Genomic DNA, 14,511 nt, shown 5'->3' with positions numbered 1-14,511 from the left:
ACATCAGCTACCAAACAAGAAGACGAGAAGAACTGATCTAAAGAAGAACAAATTTTCTTTGATAAACATTATCCAGTTTCTTTATTTGTCTTTGATCTAATACAAGCTACAGCCTACAGATACTTGCAAGAGATTTCCAGATCGCACATGTGATCCTCAATATAATAATTCCATCTACACGAACGTACTCATCTTCTTTAAAGTAGTACTAGTGAAGTACAACATAACCACATTCTTCTTCCAAGGAACAGAGTATACCAGTTAAACCTGCAGGAGACCACCTTCATCAAGCTTCTAATGGCATTCGTAAGGATGACATCCTCATTTGTGGCGTATAGTGTCCAACCCTTCTTGGAGCAACCACTCTCTCACAATGACTGAGCAGCCTTGCTGATAGAAATCAATTAGATAGCTCCTGTAATGCTACACAAAACAAGAAGTAACAACAAACAGGCGTGCACATCCTTTGCTCTGGTAACCCAAGAATGAAAACAACCTCTTCATTTGTAGTTAAAACTGCATCAGTTCAATAATTTCTACCCCGACTTTCTACAAATAACATATGTTATATTAGCAGGGGCGTACAAATTGATAATCAGATAAATACCCTCTTCTTGGTTGTCTTTGATAAAGCAAATAAATACAGTACAAAACTTCAGTCTGCTCATTAAGAACCAGTCGCACTAACTTAAACGCGAATGAACCTCACAAAAAATCATAAGCCGTCTCTTAATTACAACATGATTCCTGCACTCTTGAGATGCAAAGCAAGTTCTTTCTCACCAGAATTTTGTAGAGATTTAATTAGGCTGTCGGTATAAGAAGCTTTCACTTTGATCTTTCTCTTGACCATTGCATTAATCAGCCTCACTGCTTCAACTGAATAACCGTGTTGACAGAGTCCAACCAAAAGAATGGAATAGATATTAGAATCTATAGACGGTAAGCAGTCTATCTTCTCCATTTCATCGTAATACTCAAATCCCTCGAGAATCTGGCCATCTAAGCAGAGTTGTTTAATCAAAATGCTAGATGCCAATCCATCAGGCTTAATCTGATTTTTCAACATCCACCTAAAAAGTTCATTTGCTTCATTCATGTTCTTATTGCGCAGTAAAGACACAACAAGGCAACTGTAGCATTCATTTCTTGAAACACTGCCATTAGCAACCACTTTCACAATCAGTTTATGAGCCTCCTCAATATTGTCATCACTGCAAAGACGCTTAATCAAAGTACAAATTGCGACTCGATTAGGGAAACACCCTCGTGACCCCATTCGATCTAAAACCGCCAACGCCTCCACAGTTCTACCATTATCACAAAAGTTCTGAATCAGGGAAGTGTAAGTAACAACATTCGGCATTCCACCATTCTCCTCCTTCTCCATCTCACCCAACAATTCCAATGCCTTATCGAAATCCCCAATCTTACAAAACCCATCAAGCAACGCAGAATAGGCCACAACATTCGGAACACAGCCTTGATCCCGCATAACTTTAACCAGTCCAGAAGCATCCTCCAAACGCCCCACTTCACAAAACCCCTTAATCGACACAATATAAGTAATCATATCAGGATATATACCAATCAAAGCCATTTCCTTGATCAATACCAAAACCACGTCCATATCACCTTTCTCGCAAAACATCCGTATAACAATATTAAAACTAGTAGTATCCGGTCGACAACCAAACTCCCTCATCTTTCTAAACACACCCAAAGCTTCATTAGCAAGTTTAGCTTCTCTACACAAATTCAATATAACCTTAAACATCTTAACACAAACCAAACAACCCTCTTTCCTATAAATCTCCAATACATCACTAATTCGCTCAATCTCGAAAAAGTTACAAGCTTTATTATAAATAAATTTACTGTGTCTATAATCAGACTGTAAACCAGCCCATATAAAAAACCTAAGTCCTAAAATAGGTTTATCTGATGAACATTTTCTTAAAACGTCTTCCACAATGGACGAATTCAGCTTTCCTCTATTTTTTGTTAGTGTTTTCTCTAAATTATAATTTGTTTGTAATAATCTTAAGTAATTGGTTTCGTCAATTGAACTGCTACTGAATGAACGCTTTATTGAATAATTAAGTGGGAAATGTCTGCAGATTGAGTTTATCGACATTACCTGGAATTTTGAGGTGAAGACTGAAACCTCTTTAGTTTTGTTAGGGTTTTCGACCTGAATAACTCAATTCCAAATATTGAAATTTAATGGCACTTGATTTTGTTTAGATTTCGTTTTTTTCTGAAAATCGTCAGATATTTCCTGGGATTTCGGAGTTATTGACCGACCCTATATTGTGTTGGGCAGACCCCAAAATAAACGGGGTCTGCAATTGTTTTGGGCACTACTACATGAGCCCAATACACCTCCACCAAAAAATGCCCGACTCAAAAGAAACCAGTTTCCTTCTTTCCCTCTTCATAAACCAGAGAGCATAAACAGACAAACACAAACCCAGTTTTGAAAAGTCAACTCAAAAGTGCAGCATTGTATTTTACGTGTATGATAAGAGTATATTTAGGTGAGAACTATCCTAGCATCAAACACCAAATTATTACATTTTCAGAAGAGACACATGTTGATGAGAACACAAAAAAAGTACCAAATCAAACACTAAATGGGCCAAAATTTGGTTTCAACTTTGTCCTCAATAAATCTCTTTGGGTTTGGGCTAAACAGTGGGCTTCAATCATGCGGTTTTGCCCAAGAAATTGGAAAAGAAAAGAAAAGAAAGAAGAAAGTTGATATGGCCGCAGCGTGGACTTGGGCTTTTAAAATGGACTTCAGTAGTGCAATTTTGAAAAAACCGCGTGGATTATATAACACAATTTATCCAAAACCGCGTCATTTGATGTCGAATATTTGATATTTTGGTTGGTTTTTTTTTATTTGGTGTTTGGTTAAAAAAGTTAGTGTTTTCTTGATTTCTCTCCTAAAAATGCTATGAACAACCTAAGGCCAATATTTTTTTGAATAGATTCTTACAATTTTAAGCTCGTGTTTTTTTGGGTAGTAGTAGACTAGTAGTATAGTCCTTTTTACCAAAAGCGGAAGACATGACATCAGGACCGGAAGTAAACACAGCCACTAAAGAAGAATAACTCTGAATTCCGACCAATAAGCATGACAAAGATGCAATATTATGATTCTATTTTTCTTTTTTGATCAGCAAATTATGTTTTTATCTGGAGGTGCCATATGTCCATATCCCTCGAGTCGTATACACTGTTAAGGGTAAGCTTGTATGATCATCTGAAAACCGCATAGAACAATGGCTGTTGTAGGTGGAATCATCCAAAAAGTTCCTCCAGCAAAAAGAAAATCACTCATCACAAGGTCGTTTCCTCTTCTTATTGGTTGTTTCTGCAGCTTTTGAATTTGGATATGCGTCTTTAAAAGTTCCTCCAACGGACACCGCTATAGAAGTCAGAGTACCAGTTACTGTTGCTGCGAAAAGAGCTGGTTCAACTTGTTTAAGTTATCATCTAACTGTTTCTCCATCAGATTTATGACCAAGTTCTCATGTTAACTGAACGGATCCTTGCAGCACAAGTTGCTGCCATACACATCCTTCTTCCCTTCCATCGACCTTTATTGGTATCTTTCGTTGAAGTTTTTCTTTATGATCAGCTTGGAGTTCTGTACAAGGGATAAGCAAATATGTAAATTGTTCCAACTTCAGAGTGTGAAACCATGAATCACCATCAAAGAATCATGTAACAGTTTTGAAGTTGCAATGCAATAAGGGTGAACCACTAGGAATTAGTGAGTTGACTAAGTACACTAAATTAGTGAATTGTAAGTGAGAAACAACTTTTCAAGGAGTAGTATGAGATACCGTAAGTATAATGGTTGCAAATTGATCTGAAATCTAAAGGTGCCTCTACATTCCAAATCCGAAACCATCTGAGTATATCAAAATCAGTTTAGCTGCCAATGGTCCTTTATGATCGGAACAAAATTCAACCAAATTTGACCTGCCTATGAGGAAAACCAGATCTATGTTCTGAACCTATTGTCCGTCTGATGTTGTTGTTATCCCTAAATTCAAGCTTATGACCAGCTCACAGTCTCACATGCTAGTCAGAGAAGACGAAGTTAGTCAAACCAACATATCATGAGCCTAACAGTGAAAAAACTTGCCTCGTAGATAACCACAGGCTCTCCGTTTTCTGTTGCAACATTATTTATACCATGAGCAGAAACCTATACAGATGTATACATCTCAGATTAGAATAAATCAATACTAAAGAGGTAAACATAGATTCCTTGGTTGGCAGATACTAATAAATTTAATTTCGAAACACAGAAGTCCTCCAGGCTAGATCATCTAATTAAGTCAGAAAAAACAAGTCTACAATAAATACAAAATTTCCAATATTCTATTATCATTTATAAATGTTCGATGGAGCAGGTTTTGTAGGCCAAGAATATATGTATTTCCTAGTCCTAGCATACAACCAAAAATTCATAAAATTTAAAGCCTTTCGAAATCCAGAGGTTCACATATATTACGTGAGGAATGCTAAGCAGCTACCCTTCATAAATACAAAATCTTTGTGGATTCCAAGAAAGAGAAATATGAAAATTTCGAAGGCACGAGTACCCCTAAAAATCTTCTTTACGAAGGTAACTCTGTTCGACCTCCTTAAAAGGGCTTGTGATGATTTGTGTAAAATTGTACAATCTACAGCATACAGTTCATGGACAATATTTCATATTTCAAACACAAAATCAGCAAAAACAAAATGTTGAGACATGCGGAAGAAAGATCATATTTCAAATAGAAACTCACCTTAAGCTTCCTCCCAAGCTTTCCATCAAACCCATCATCCAGAACCGCTACCATTGCTCCTCTATCTCTTGCCTAGTTCTAGTCATCATGACCATCCCAGCAGCATCCAGCAAAACTCCTCAGCATTAATTTACCTCATTGTTTTGTATGTTGTACTTGGATTTTCGTTGAAACCCTCTGCCATATTATTAGCTCCTTGAACTTTAGCATACAATTGGAACATTTTATGAACTAGGGAAGCAAGCCCACCCCTCATCAGGACAGAAGCACCAAACATCATCTGAGTTTTCACCTTGCCTCTTGATCCTAATATTTACAGGGTTGGTCCACTACCTTGTCCAAGAATTCAGGTAGTCAGGTATATGAAGCCGCAACAACTCTTTCCTTATGTACCTGCAGTGCAGTTTGGCAAACTGCATACATCAGGTAGTACCTTCCACAACTCTAGTGATACAAAGAGGTTCACTAAACAAATCAAGTCAAGAGGGATTCATCAGGTGTTAAATACTAAGGCAAAGTGACAAATACACTCTCACTTGACTAAGGCAAAATCCCAATGCAAATCTCAAGATGGATTCATCATGGCTTCATCAGGTGTTAAGTACTAAGGCAAAATCCCAATGCAAGCACCATAGCTAAGTCAACATCTGGGGAGGAGATCTTGCCTGTCCAATGTAAACCCAGTAACACCTTGGTGCTCACAAAAACTCTATGCTCATACGTTGGTTAGTCATCACTGAAGTAAATATGGCACTGAAACATATGCTAGAAAATAAGATGACATCACGGAAGTCATATGTTTACTATAACTAGGAAAGTACTCTAACAGCTTTTTTCTAAAACAATTTATTATTTTGAGAAAAAATTAAAAAAATGAATTGCAAGAATCAAGTCCTAGCAAACAACTGCTTTGATTCTTTTCAAAGCAAGAATCAAGATCATTGCAAGTCCTAGCATACAATTGCAAATTCTTGTGATATAAGATTTTACATTTAAGTAACGCCGAGGAGGTATCCCTTTAATCCTAGGTAGAAGGCATGAATCTAACCTCTAAAATACAAGAATTGTGGGTACCAAGAATATTTGACTTTGTAGATTACTAGAGCACAGGCCACAAAAACCTGATCCTTTGGAGGAGTAACTCTAGGCCACCTCCTTAAAGGGGCAGCTTCTAATCGTCATGCGCCACATTTGATTGTTTCTAAAAAGTGAACATTCCGCTGTGGCGGCTGTGCCAACTAACTAGCAAATAAATATATCAAGAAAATGGGGAAAAGTAAATTACAAGTAAAACTGAATGTACATACCACCAACCTTTACATCAACCCCATCATCCAGACCCATTGCTCCTCGATCTCTTGCCTAGTGTTATTTGCTACCATTTCAGCAGAGCATCCAAAAGAACTCCTCAGTATCGACGGACCTCAGTATCTTCTATGTTATACTCATATTTTCTGTAGAATCTTCCCTATTTTAATAGCTGCTCATGTTTCCCACTAATGATAATCCATTAGCACCATTGGAACATTCCCAGAACTATAGAGAAGCAAGCTGTCACCTCTTCATCTGCATAGTGGGCCATGGTTTTGCCTTCCACTTGGTCGTTGCAAGAGATAAAATTCGTTCATGTCTTAACTTATCTTTTTCGCTGACTACTCTTCCTTTTCTTACAATCAAAAGCATCTGACAGCGATGCGGAATAGATCAATCAAGGAACTAAGAACGGAAACGATACCTCCAGCAGCTATCAGCTCCCACTGAAGCAATTGTTAATTTGCAGTAGCTCCGGCACATATTGAGATTGGTCTTTCAAGCATGAAACTGCAAAATCTGCTGTGCCTGAGAAGGAATCTTATTTATCTTTTTCTTTTCTGCTATAACTATTGGGCCACTCCGCCACTACCTAGTCAAAGAACAGATATACGACTCTTTCTGTCTGTACCAGCAATGAGGTATCATAAACTATTTATATAAGGTAAGTTACCTTCCACAGCTCCAATGAATAAAGATAACAATGTAAATTTAGCTAGATGGGGTTCACCAGAAAATTTTAATTCTCAAAATACACTAAGGTAAAGTGACATGTACACTCACTTCAGTTGGATCCAAGGTCCATAGTACTTACTACTTAGTAAGAGTAACCTTGCCAAATACTAAGTCAAACAGCTGAGTAAATATAAGTTCCTGATCAAAAGGTCCATAAGGGAGTCCAAATTGAAATTACTTAGTACTGTTAGTAAGTTCCAGACCAAAACTATTAGGGTAAAATGAGTTGTACACTCAATTCAGTTGGAAATTCAAAGGTCCATATTACTTAGTAAGAGTAACCTTTCCAAATACTAAGTCAAACTGCTGACTAAATATAAGTTCCATATAAAAAGATTCATAAGGGGACAAATGATGTTGGCACCACAATCGTTAATTTAACGTATTTCATAGGCATAACAACATCTCAATGCGGGGAGGATCTGGCTAGTCAAATTATCATCCCATTATAGACCTTGGTGTTTGAAAGAGATTAAGCTCATACTTCACCTGATCATAAAATAAATTGATTCAGTATTGAAAAATGTAATAAAATATGAAGAAATCACAGAAAACTAAAGGTAAAACCTAAATGAGTCTTCATCTATCTACAAATAAGTTGAACATTCTGTAAATACCTCAAAATGTTAATGTTATAGGACATCCTGTGTCAATCACCTCCCAGTCGGATGCTCTCCTCGTACCTATAACCATAGTGGCCATGAAACAGACGTGTCCTCACGCCTTCCTCTTGGACCCCACTAACCTAGGCCATATATCTACAGTGTGGGTGACTAACTCGTCCACAATCTCAGGAATGTAATGCCACAACAAATCTTTTAGTTTGCACCTGCCTAGCGGTTTTGTAAACTTGTTTAAATTAAATAGTTACCTTCTCAACTCAAGTGGAAACAGACACGATGATACCAAAATGGTTCACCCAACCAATATGTTCAAGGGGTTCATCCAATTTTAAAATGATTAAATTCTTAAAACATAGTGAGATATATTTGCACCATTTTGTCTATTCGTAAAGGATACCCTTGACGAATACCTAATAAATTAAGATGGCTGAAGAAATGTAATACCTAACTATATCAAAAGGCCTGCAAGGGAGAGCGAATCACCTTCAGGTTCAGCATGAGAACCGACGTTTGATGGCCATGGCAAAACCTCAACGCAAGTACCATAACTACAGTTAATATCAAAGGAGGAGATCTGGTGACTCCATTGTTGACCCGGTATATACCTTTAGTGCTTTGCAAGAGCTCTAGCTGCATTATGAAGTACATATGGTACTGAACAATATGCTACAAAACATGAAGACATCACATCACAGAAACCATAGTTAACTAAACATTTCTAAATTTCTTCCCAATTCCATCATCTCCTCGTACATTTGCCTATATACCATGTTAACGTAGAACGGAGGTTCTGAAAATGAAAACTTGAAAACCAAAGAGAAGGAAAACAAATTAATGAAAGCAAGTCACTTGCGCAGATGAAAAATCAAGAGACCAAGGAAAAGGAAACAAAAATCACAAAAACAGATATATAAAATACAATGCCAGTAATATAAACACATGATGCACAGTCCTGACTGAAAATCAGTGGCATATACTCCATGAAAAGAATGAAAGAAATAGATAGAACAAGAAAAACAGAGGGGTATCAAAAATCAAAATTGGAAGTGCAAAAGATATCAGATAGGTGAGATTTTAAGAACACGGTACAGGAGTCATGCTAGATCCCATTGTCCGGAGGTGCAAAAGAAACCAAAGAGTAACCTTCCCTAGAGATCAGGACCCAAAGAGTCCTTCATTAGGTCTCAAAACTGATTCGTAGCTCCATTCCTCTTTAGGGTCCCAATCCTTTCTTTGGAATCTTTTTCTTTTTCACACATGTTCTCATTCAATCATCTACCCCCAACCCACCATGTGTTTTACAATTTATCCACCTTCAATCAGTAGAAAAAAAATATTCTAGTCTCAAAAAAGATGAAATGTGTGTTTTAAAACTGAAGAAACTAAAACAAACAAACAAATATTATAAAATGACGGGATACTTTTTGCTAAAACAGAAGCAGAAAACATTGACCATTTTTCTCCAAATAAGTAAAATTTTCAATATTGGGGAAATGTAGTTCTTTTCCAGAAAGGAAGAAGTGAAATTTTTCACACAACTTTTAAAAAAAAAGAAAACTGTGATTACTGATGGAAAAGAAGATGGTTTTCGGTTGAGGAACTTCATTACTCTGTTAATTCTCTCTCCACAATATTTGGGAAATACAGTATATACGTGGGGAAGGGTTTCAAACAAGAAGATGTTTTGGTAAAGATAGATAGAGATGAGCTTTTCAAATAAATTAAAAAACAACAACAAATCATGCATTATATAGTTGGAGAAGTAAAAATACTTGGCAAACACAAGCAAGCATTTTACCTGAAAACAAAATCATTTTAAAAAAAAATTGAACTATGATCGGTTGAATCAGCGTTTCCAGCAGCAAACATTCACCAATGGATTTTGGCAATCTACTGAACCAGCTCACATTCCCAAGCCCTTGATTCATCCTCTGTTTACAAGTGGTGAATTTTTACAATGAGAAATACCATAAACAATAGTTGACAGCACATTTTCTCTCAAAAATAATATTTGGTTATAGATAATTTTAATAACAAAACGATGAGTTTTAAATTTAATTAGATAAAAAAGAAACAAAACCCTACGCGTTTCATGGTTCACTACTGGTTCTTATTGAATCCAAGGAAAGAGAAAAAGTCACCTGATGACTCGTGCGAGGGAAACAAGTCAGTATTTAGAGCATATTTAGGTGAGACTATCCTAACATCAAACACCAAATTTAATTTTCAAGAGTGTGGGCTTGGGCTTGGGTTTCTGTGGCGCGATTTTGCGAAAGCTGTGTGGGCACAGTTTATCCAAAACCGCAACATTTGATGTCATCACTCCTGAAGTTGGTTGGTGTTTTTTTGGTTTGGTTCAAATATCGTGTTTTCTTGGTTTCTCTCCTAAAGATGCTTTTATAGATAGATTGTTGATAGCATTTTTGCTACTCCATCCTTTCAGCGAAGCTAACTAAATTTTAACAGCTGTCATATTACAACTGGATCCGCAAAAAAAAAAACCCAAAGTTGGGCCTAAATTTTATTTTAACTTTTTAAAGCCATACTGAAGGTTTGTTAGATTCAATAAATTGTGGATTCTAAACTACAACTACTAAGGCCTAATACAAATTAAATTTAAGCGGATTATCGAAATCGAAGGTCCACAATTAGTAATTTCATTCTGGATCCAAGGCCCACATAAAATTGGTGATAATTATTCGAGAATTCAAGCCCATTTCAGGCGATGCCCCATGGGTAAAGACTAAAGACCACTAACTCACAGAACTTGAGCCAATAACTAAAAATTCTGACCAAACTGATGATACTACTCATAGGTCTATGGCAAACCACACAAATATTTTAATTGTACAATTTTACCATACCGTACTCAAGAGTCTCGTCGATCATGTTTTTATTTTAATTATAGAAAACAATAAAGATATACCCCAAAGATAACACATCTTGGGATGTACTGAGATGTGCTCCTATACAAAATAGTTACGGGATCTATGAAGGAGAGTATGTAATGAGATTGCAGTCACTAGAGGATAAAGCTCACTTGTTGGACATATCTCTAGCAGAGCTAGTACTTAACCAAAATGGGCAAGTGTGAACTTAATGAAATTTGCAAACTCTAGGAGACTTTTTTATCCCCAAATTCCTAGAATAAGTTCTAACAGTGTCATGTAATAGATTGATTGAGGAACTAAGAATGAAAACATTACCTACAGCAGCTAGCAGCTCCCACTGAAGTAACCTCTGGCACCTATTGAGTTTGCTCTTTCTAGCATGAAAATGCAAGATCTTCTGTGTGGAATCTTAGTTGTCTTTTTTCCTGCTATAATGATCAGGCCACAACCTTGTCCAAGAAGAGATACATCATACATGAAGCTAACACAGCCCTTTCCAAATGTACCTGCAGATATCAGGTAGTTAATCTCCACAGCTCCAATGAATGGATATAAAAAATGGCTCACTAAACAAATTAATTAGGAAGGGTTCATCAGGTGATTAAGGTTTAACTTCTCAAATAATATTAAGGTAAAGTGACACATACACTCACTTCAGTTGGAAAATCAAAGGTCCTTGTTACGTCATAAAAATAGCCTCACCCAGCTGACTAAGTATACCTTAAATTTAAATCATTCTTTTATGCAAAAAAATATTTAAGCAGCTCACAGAGAAACATCCCAAACATTTCCGAATGTCTTCCAGCTCAAATTTATCTCCTCGTATCTTTGCCTTTTCACCATGTTAAGTTGTTAACGCAGAACAGTGGTTTAGGAAATGAAAAACTTGAAAACCAAAGTGATGGAAAACAAATTAATAAAACCAAGTCAGTTGCACATATTGAATTGAAAAGACCAAGAAAGAGGACCAAAAATGACGGAAGCATATATATTATCTGAAATATGAAACAATAATCCCAACCAAGAATCAAGAGAAAATAGTCAAAATACTAAATAAAACAAGAGGTAACACAACAATAACTACACAGCAGCATCTAGCGCATCCTGCCAGGAAACCGAATTTCATAAGATTCTCTAAAAGAAGTTGTAACTGTTTCAAAGAGGGAGTTCAAGCCAAAAAATAAAACAAACAATAAAAGCCAACTGTGACTTTATTTCCCTACACTTTGCCAGAAGGTGCTCTTCCATATCAGTAACATACTGACAGACTAAGCTTCAATTTTCTAGACAGTACCTTTTATGTCTTATCTCCTCTAGAACGCCTCCCTTGCTTTACGGTTGCCTGAAATTGTTTCATACAAGTGAGTGTTCTATTAGCTTGCATAACAAACATTCAAACAAGAATCTGTATCCCAAAGAAAAGAATCTGTATCTACCTTCTCTAAACCAAACAAGGCCAAGCAGTGCTCTTCCATGTCCAGCAGTATCTTATGTTTCACCATAAAAGCAGATTTAGTTTCCCCTCTAAACCTTATCGCTTTCCTTTCAATCCAAAATGCACACACCATAATACTAGATCTGCCCCTCGCTAAACAGATTTGAAAAAAACTACAAACATATATTTTACTTCATTTCCAAACTCAAATAGGCAAAAGTAACATGTCAATTCATACAAATGAGAGATTCATTCAAAGGAAAATATGACCACAGACGTTACCGGTGATAGATTTATTGTTAATAATGGCGTGAAATTGCTATCACCGTGTACTGACTCCTGTGTGGTGAGCTGGTGACATAACAGAACTTCATTTTCACGGTCAATAAGCTAAAAAAGAGGGAAAAGAAAAGTTCACAGTACATACAGAATTTCCATTATTTATTATGTTCTACGGATGTTTGGGGAGCAGGTTTTTTTGGCCAAGGAAAAAGATCTTTACAAGTCCTAGCACACAAAAACCTGAAGCCTTCAAATTCAAAAGGTTCATACATATACTCTACGAAAAATGCTAGAGCCACCCTTCTAAATCACAGGATTTTTTGGGAGTCCAAGAAAGACACCTACTAAATATTCAAGGCACGCCCACAAATTCTCCCTTCACAGGGGGTTAGATAACTCTGGCCTACCTCCTTAACAGTGCTCCTTAAGATTTCTTGTATTTGAATGTTTCTGAATTACATTAAGATGTGCCAACCATCTTAATATAGATGTGCAACCAATTTACATATTAGTAGAAACAGGAAATGTATATTATAAATTGAAGAGAGAATTACAAGTAGGTACCAGCGTACAACACCATTTGAGGCATGTTACGACCAAGACAGGTGACTCCTCTTCTCCGCACCCTAAGCTTCCTCTTGAACTTCACATCAAACCACCCATATTTCGCAAACACAAGTAGACATTTTTCCAAAAACAGAAGCACAAAAATTGACTTTTTACTGTAAAAATTTGAAAAAAAAAATGAAAAAAATCTTTTTGTTTTGAGGCTGTGCATATTACTATTGCAAATTTCTGAACTTTTACCACTCAAAAACTGAACTGGAACAGAAGTTAAATCAGGGACATGGTAGGCAGAACCACCACCCAAATCCAATCGAACTATGCAAAGAGAGGCAAAACCTTGGCAGTTCTAATACGGCGGCCAATTTTTCACCAAGTTTGCATCTCCTTTAATAGGGGTTTTGGTAGTAGAACCCCATCTACCAAACCATATTTTCACACCCATGCTCACCTGCCCAATCCCTTGATGTACATCCTCTGTTCAATACAAATTCCGTCATGGAAAAGTAAAAATTTACAGGGTAAACAAGCACAGCCTAGGTGAATTCTTACTATAAGTTTTGTCTCAAAAACTAGAAAAATATATTTGGCTTGAGAAAAACCACTAGCGACAGCATCGTTTGTCTCAAAAACATTTAGGAAACATGTAAAAGATTTTAGAAGAACATTAATAAGAAACAGAGTGAGAAACAACAAACATAACACCTAACTACACAAACAAAACAAGATAAAATTGTGTATTCCTGGATAAACAACAAACATCTAGGTAATTCTGCCGATTTTAAAACAAAACAATGAATGCAAATTTAAAAAAAATTCTCTCAGCAAAGTTTATTTTGTATAGCTGCTGTACGAAAACACTATTTTAATATTCATAAGAATGAGCAGAAAATATGGATAACACAGTTGATTAATATAATATGATGAAGTTGTTGACGTTTAATTCAAAGGGGTTACCAATTTGTCTATTCCAAAGGTTATCATAATATGTCCATGGGAGCAGTAGATAATGGGAACACCCATTAGCTTACAGAAGTACATTGAATACAATGTATCACAAAATTGACAAAGAAAAGACATGGTCACAACAAGTAGTATTGTTTAAATAAAATATAAACACTACCAAAGATACTGACGTAATCATAATATACAAAGTTACAAACCTGAAACTGGCTAACCTCAGGGTGTGATGGGACAAACATAGTTTACTGAAAATTGCTTAGGGTCCGAGAAATCAATAAAATAATGGAGACACGTATAATTATTTTTTGAAAATGAGATACGAATTGCGATTTTAAAAGAATTAAAAAACACAAATTCTTGTATAAGAAGTTTTGTGGTAAAAAATCTCAGTTTGTAGCAGATAAATATATATCGTGAAATAGGAAAGCTTACTACTGGTTTGATTTGCAAGCAGCCAAATCAAAAATATAATTTTCTCCCATGAAAATTCTGAATGTGGGAAGGAAATACATTATTTTATCCAAGCTTCAGTTCGGTATTTATATTTTACTAGTCTCTTTTGTACGTGTCTTCGCCACGTTAACAATTTCTGATTTTATTTTATTTTTCATTAATTTCTGGACGTGAAACTACCATTTTACCCCTGCAAAAGACAAAATAAAAAAATAAAACAAACAAATGGCATGAGCTGTAATATTTGTATTTGGAAAAGGATAAAATTGGAAAAAAAATTAATGACGTGATGAATTCACTGTTGAAGCCCTCGTTTTCTAAGTTAGATAGGTTGTGTTGGCTTAGCTTTTACGCGCGTAGGAAATGACCTAATTACCCCTGGAGTTGTTCAAATAACACGTGTTGCAAGTTGCAACCTAATATATATCGCCCATTCTTCA

At 36.1% G+C, this 14,511-nt stretch overlaps 1 protein-coding gene and 1 long non-coding RNA gene across 2 annotated transcripts in view; both read right to left on the bottom strand.

Annotated features, from left to right (window-relative positions):
* Positions 1–733: 733 nt before the first annotated feature.
* On the bottom strand, positions 734–2,137 carry LOC147519841 (Tetratricopeptide repeat (TPR)-like superfamily protein). The gene has a single exon (XM_086594196.1). The coding sequence runs from the start codon at positions 2,135–2,137 to the stop codon at positions 734–736; it is 1,404 nt and encodes a 467-aa protein (XP_086450322.1).
* A 994-nt stretch (positions 2,138–3,131) lies between these two features.
* LOC147519839 (uncharacterized) overlaps positions 3,132–14,511 on the bottom strand; it is a 29,433-nt gene continuing 18,053 nt past the window's right edge. The window contains exons 9-17 of the long non-coding RNA XR_015212356.1: positions 12,646–13,132; positions 12,092–12,160; positions 11,811–11,982; positions 11,669–11,716; positions 10,690–10,880; positions 7,928–9,414; positions 4,815–6,635; positions 4,163–4,225; positions 3,132–3,658 (exon numbers count right to left, since the gene is read on the bottom strand). This is a non-coding gene — a long non-coding RNA (uncharacterized LOC147519839). The remainder of the gene's footprint in view (positions 3,659–4,162; positions 4,226–4,814; positions 6,636–7,927; positions 9,415–10,689; positions 10,881–11,668; positions 11,717–11,810; positions 11,983–12,091; positions 12,161–12,645; positions 13,133–14,511) is intronic.

This window comes from Coptis chinensis, chromosome 2 (genome assembly GCF_015680905.1).
Source record: "Coptis chinensis isolate HL-2020 chromosome 2, ASM1568090v1, whole genome shotgun sequence".
NCBI classification, from domain to species: domain Eukaryota; kingdom Viridiplantae; phylum Streptophyta; class Magnoliopsida; order Ranunculales; family Ranunculaceae; genus Coptis; species Coptis chinensis.
The sequence above is the reverse complement of the archived record's forward strand: the minus strand, read 5'-3'. Positions and strand labels throughout refer to the sequence as shown.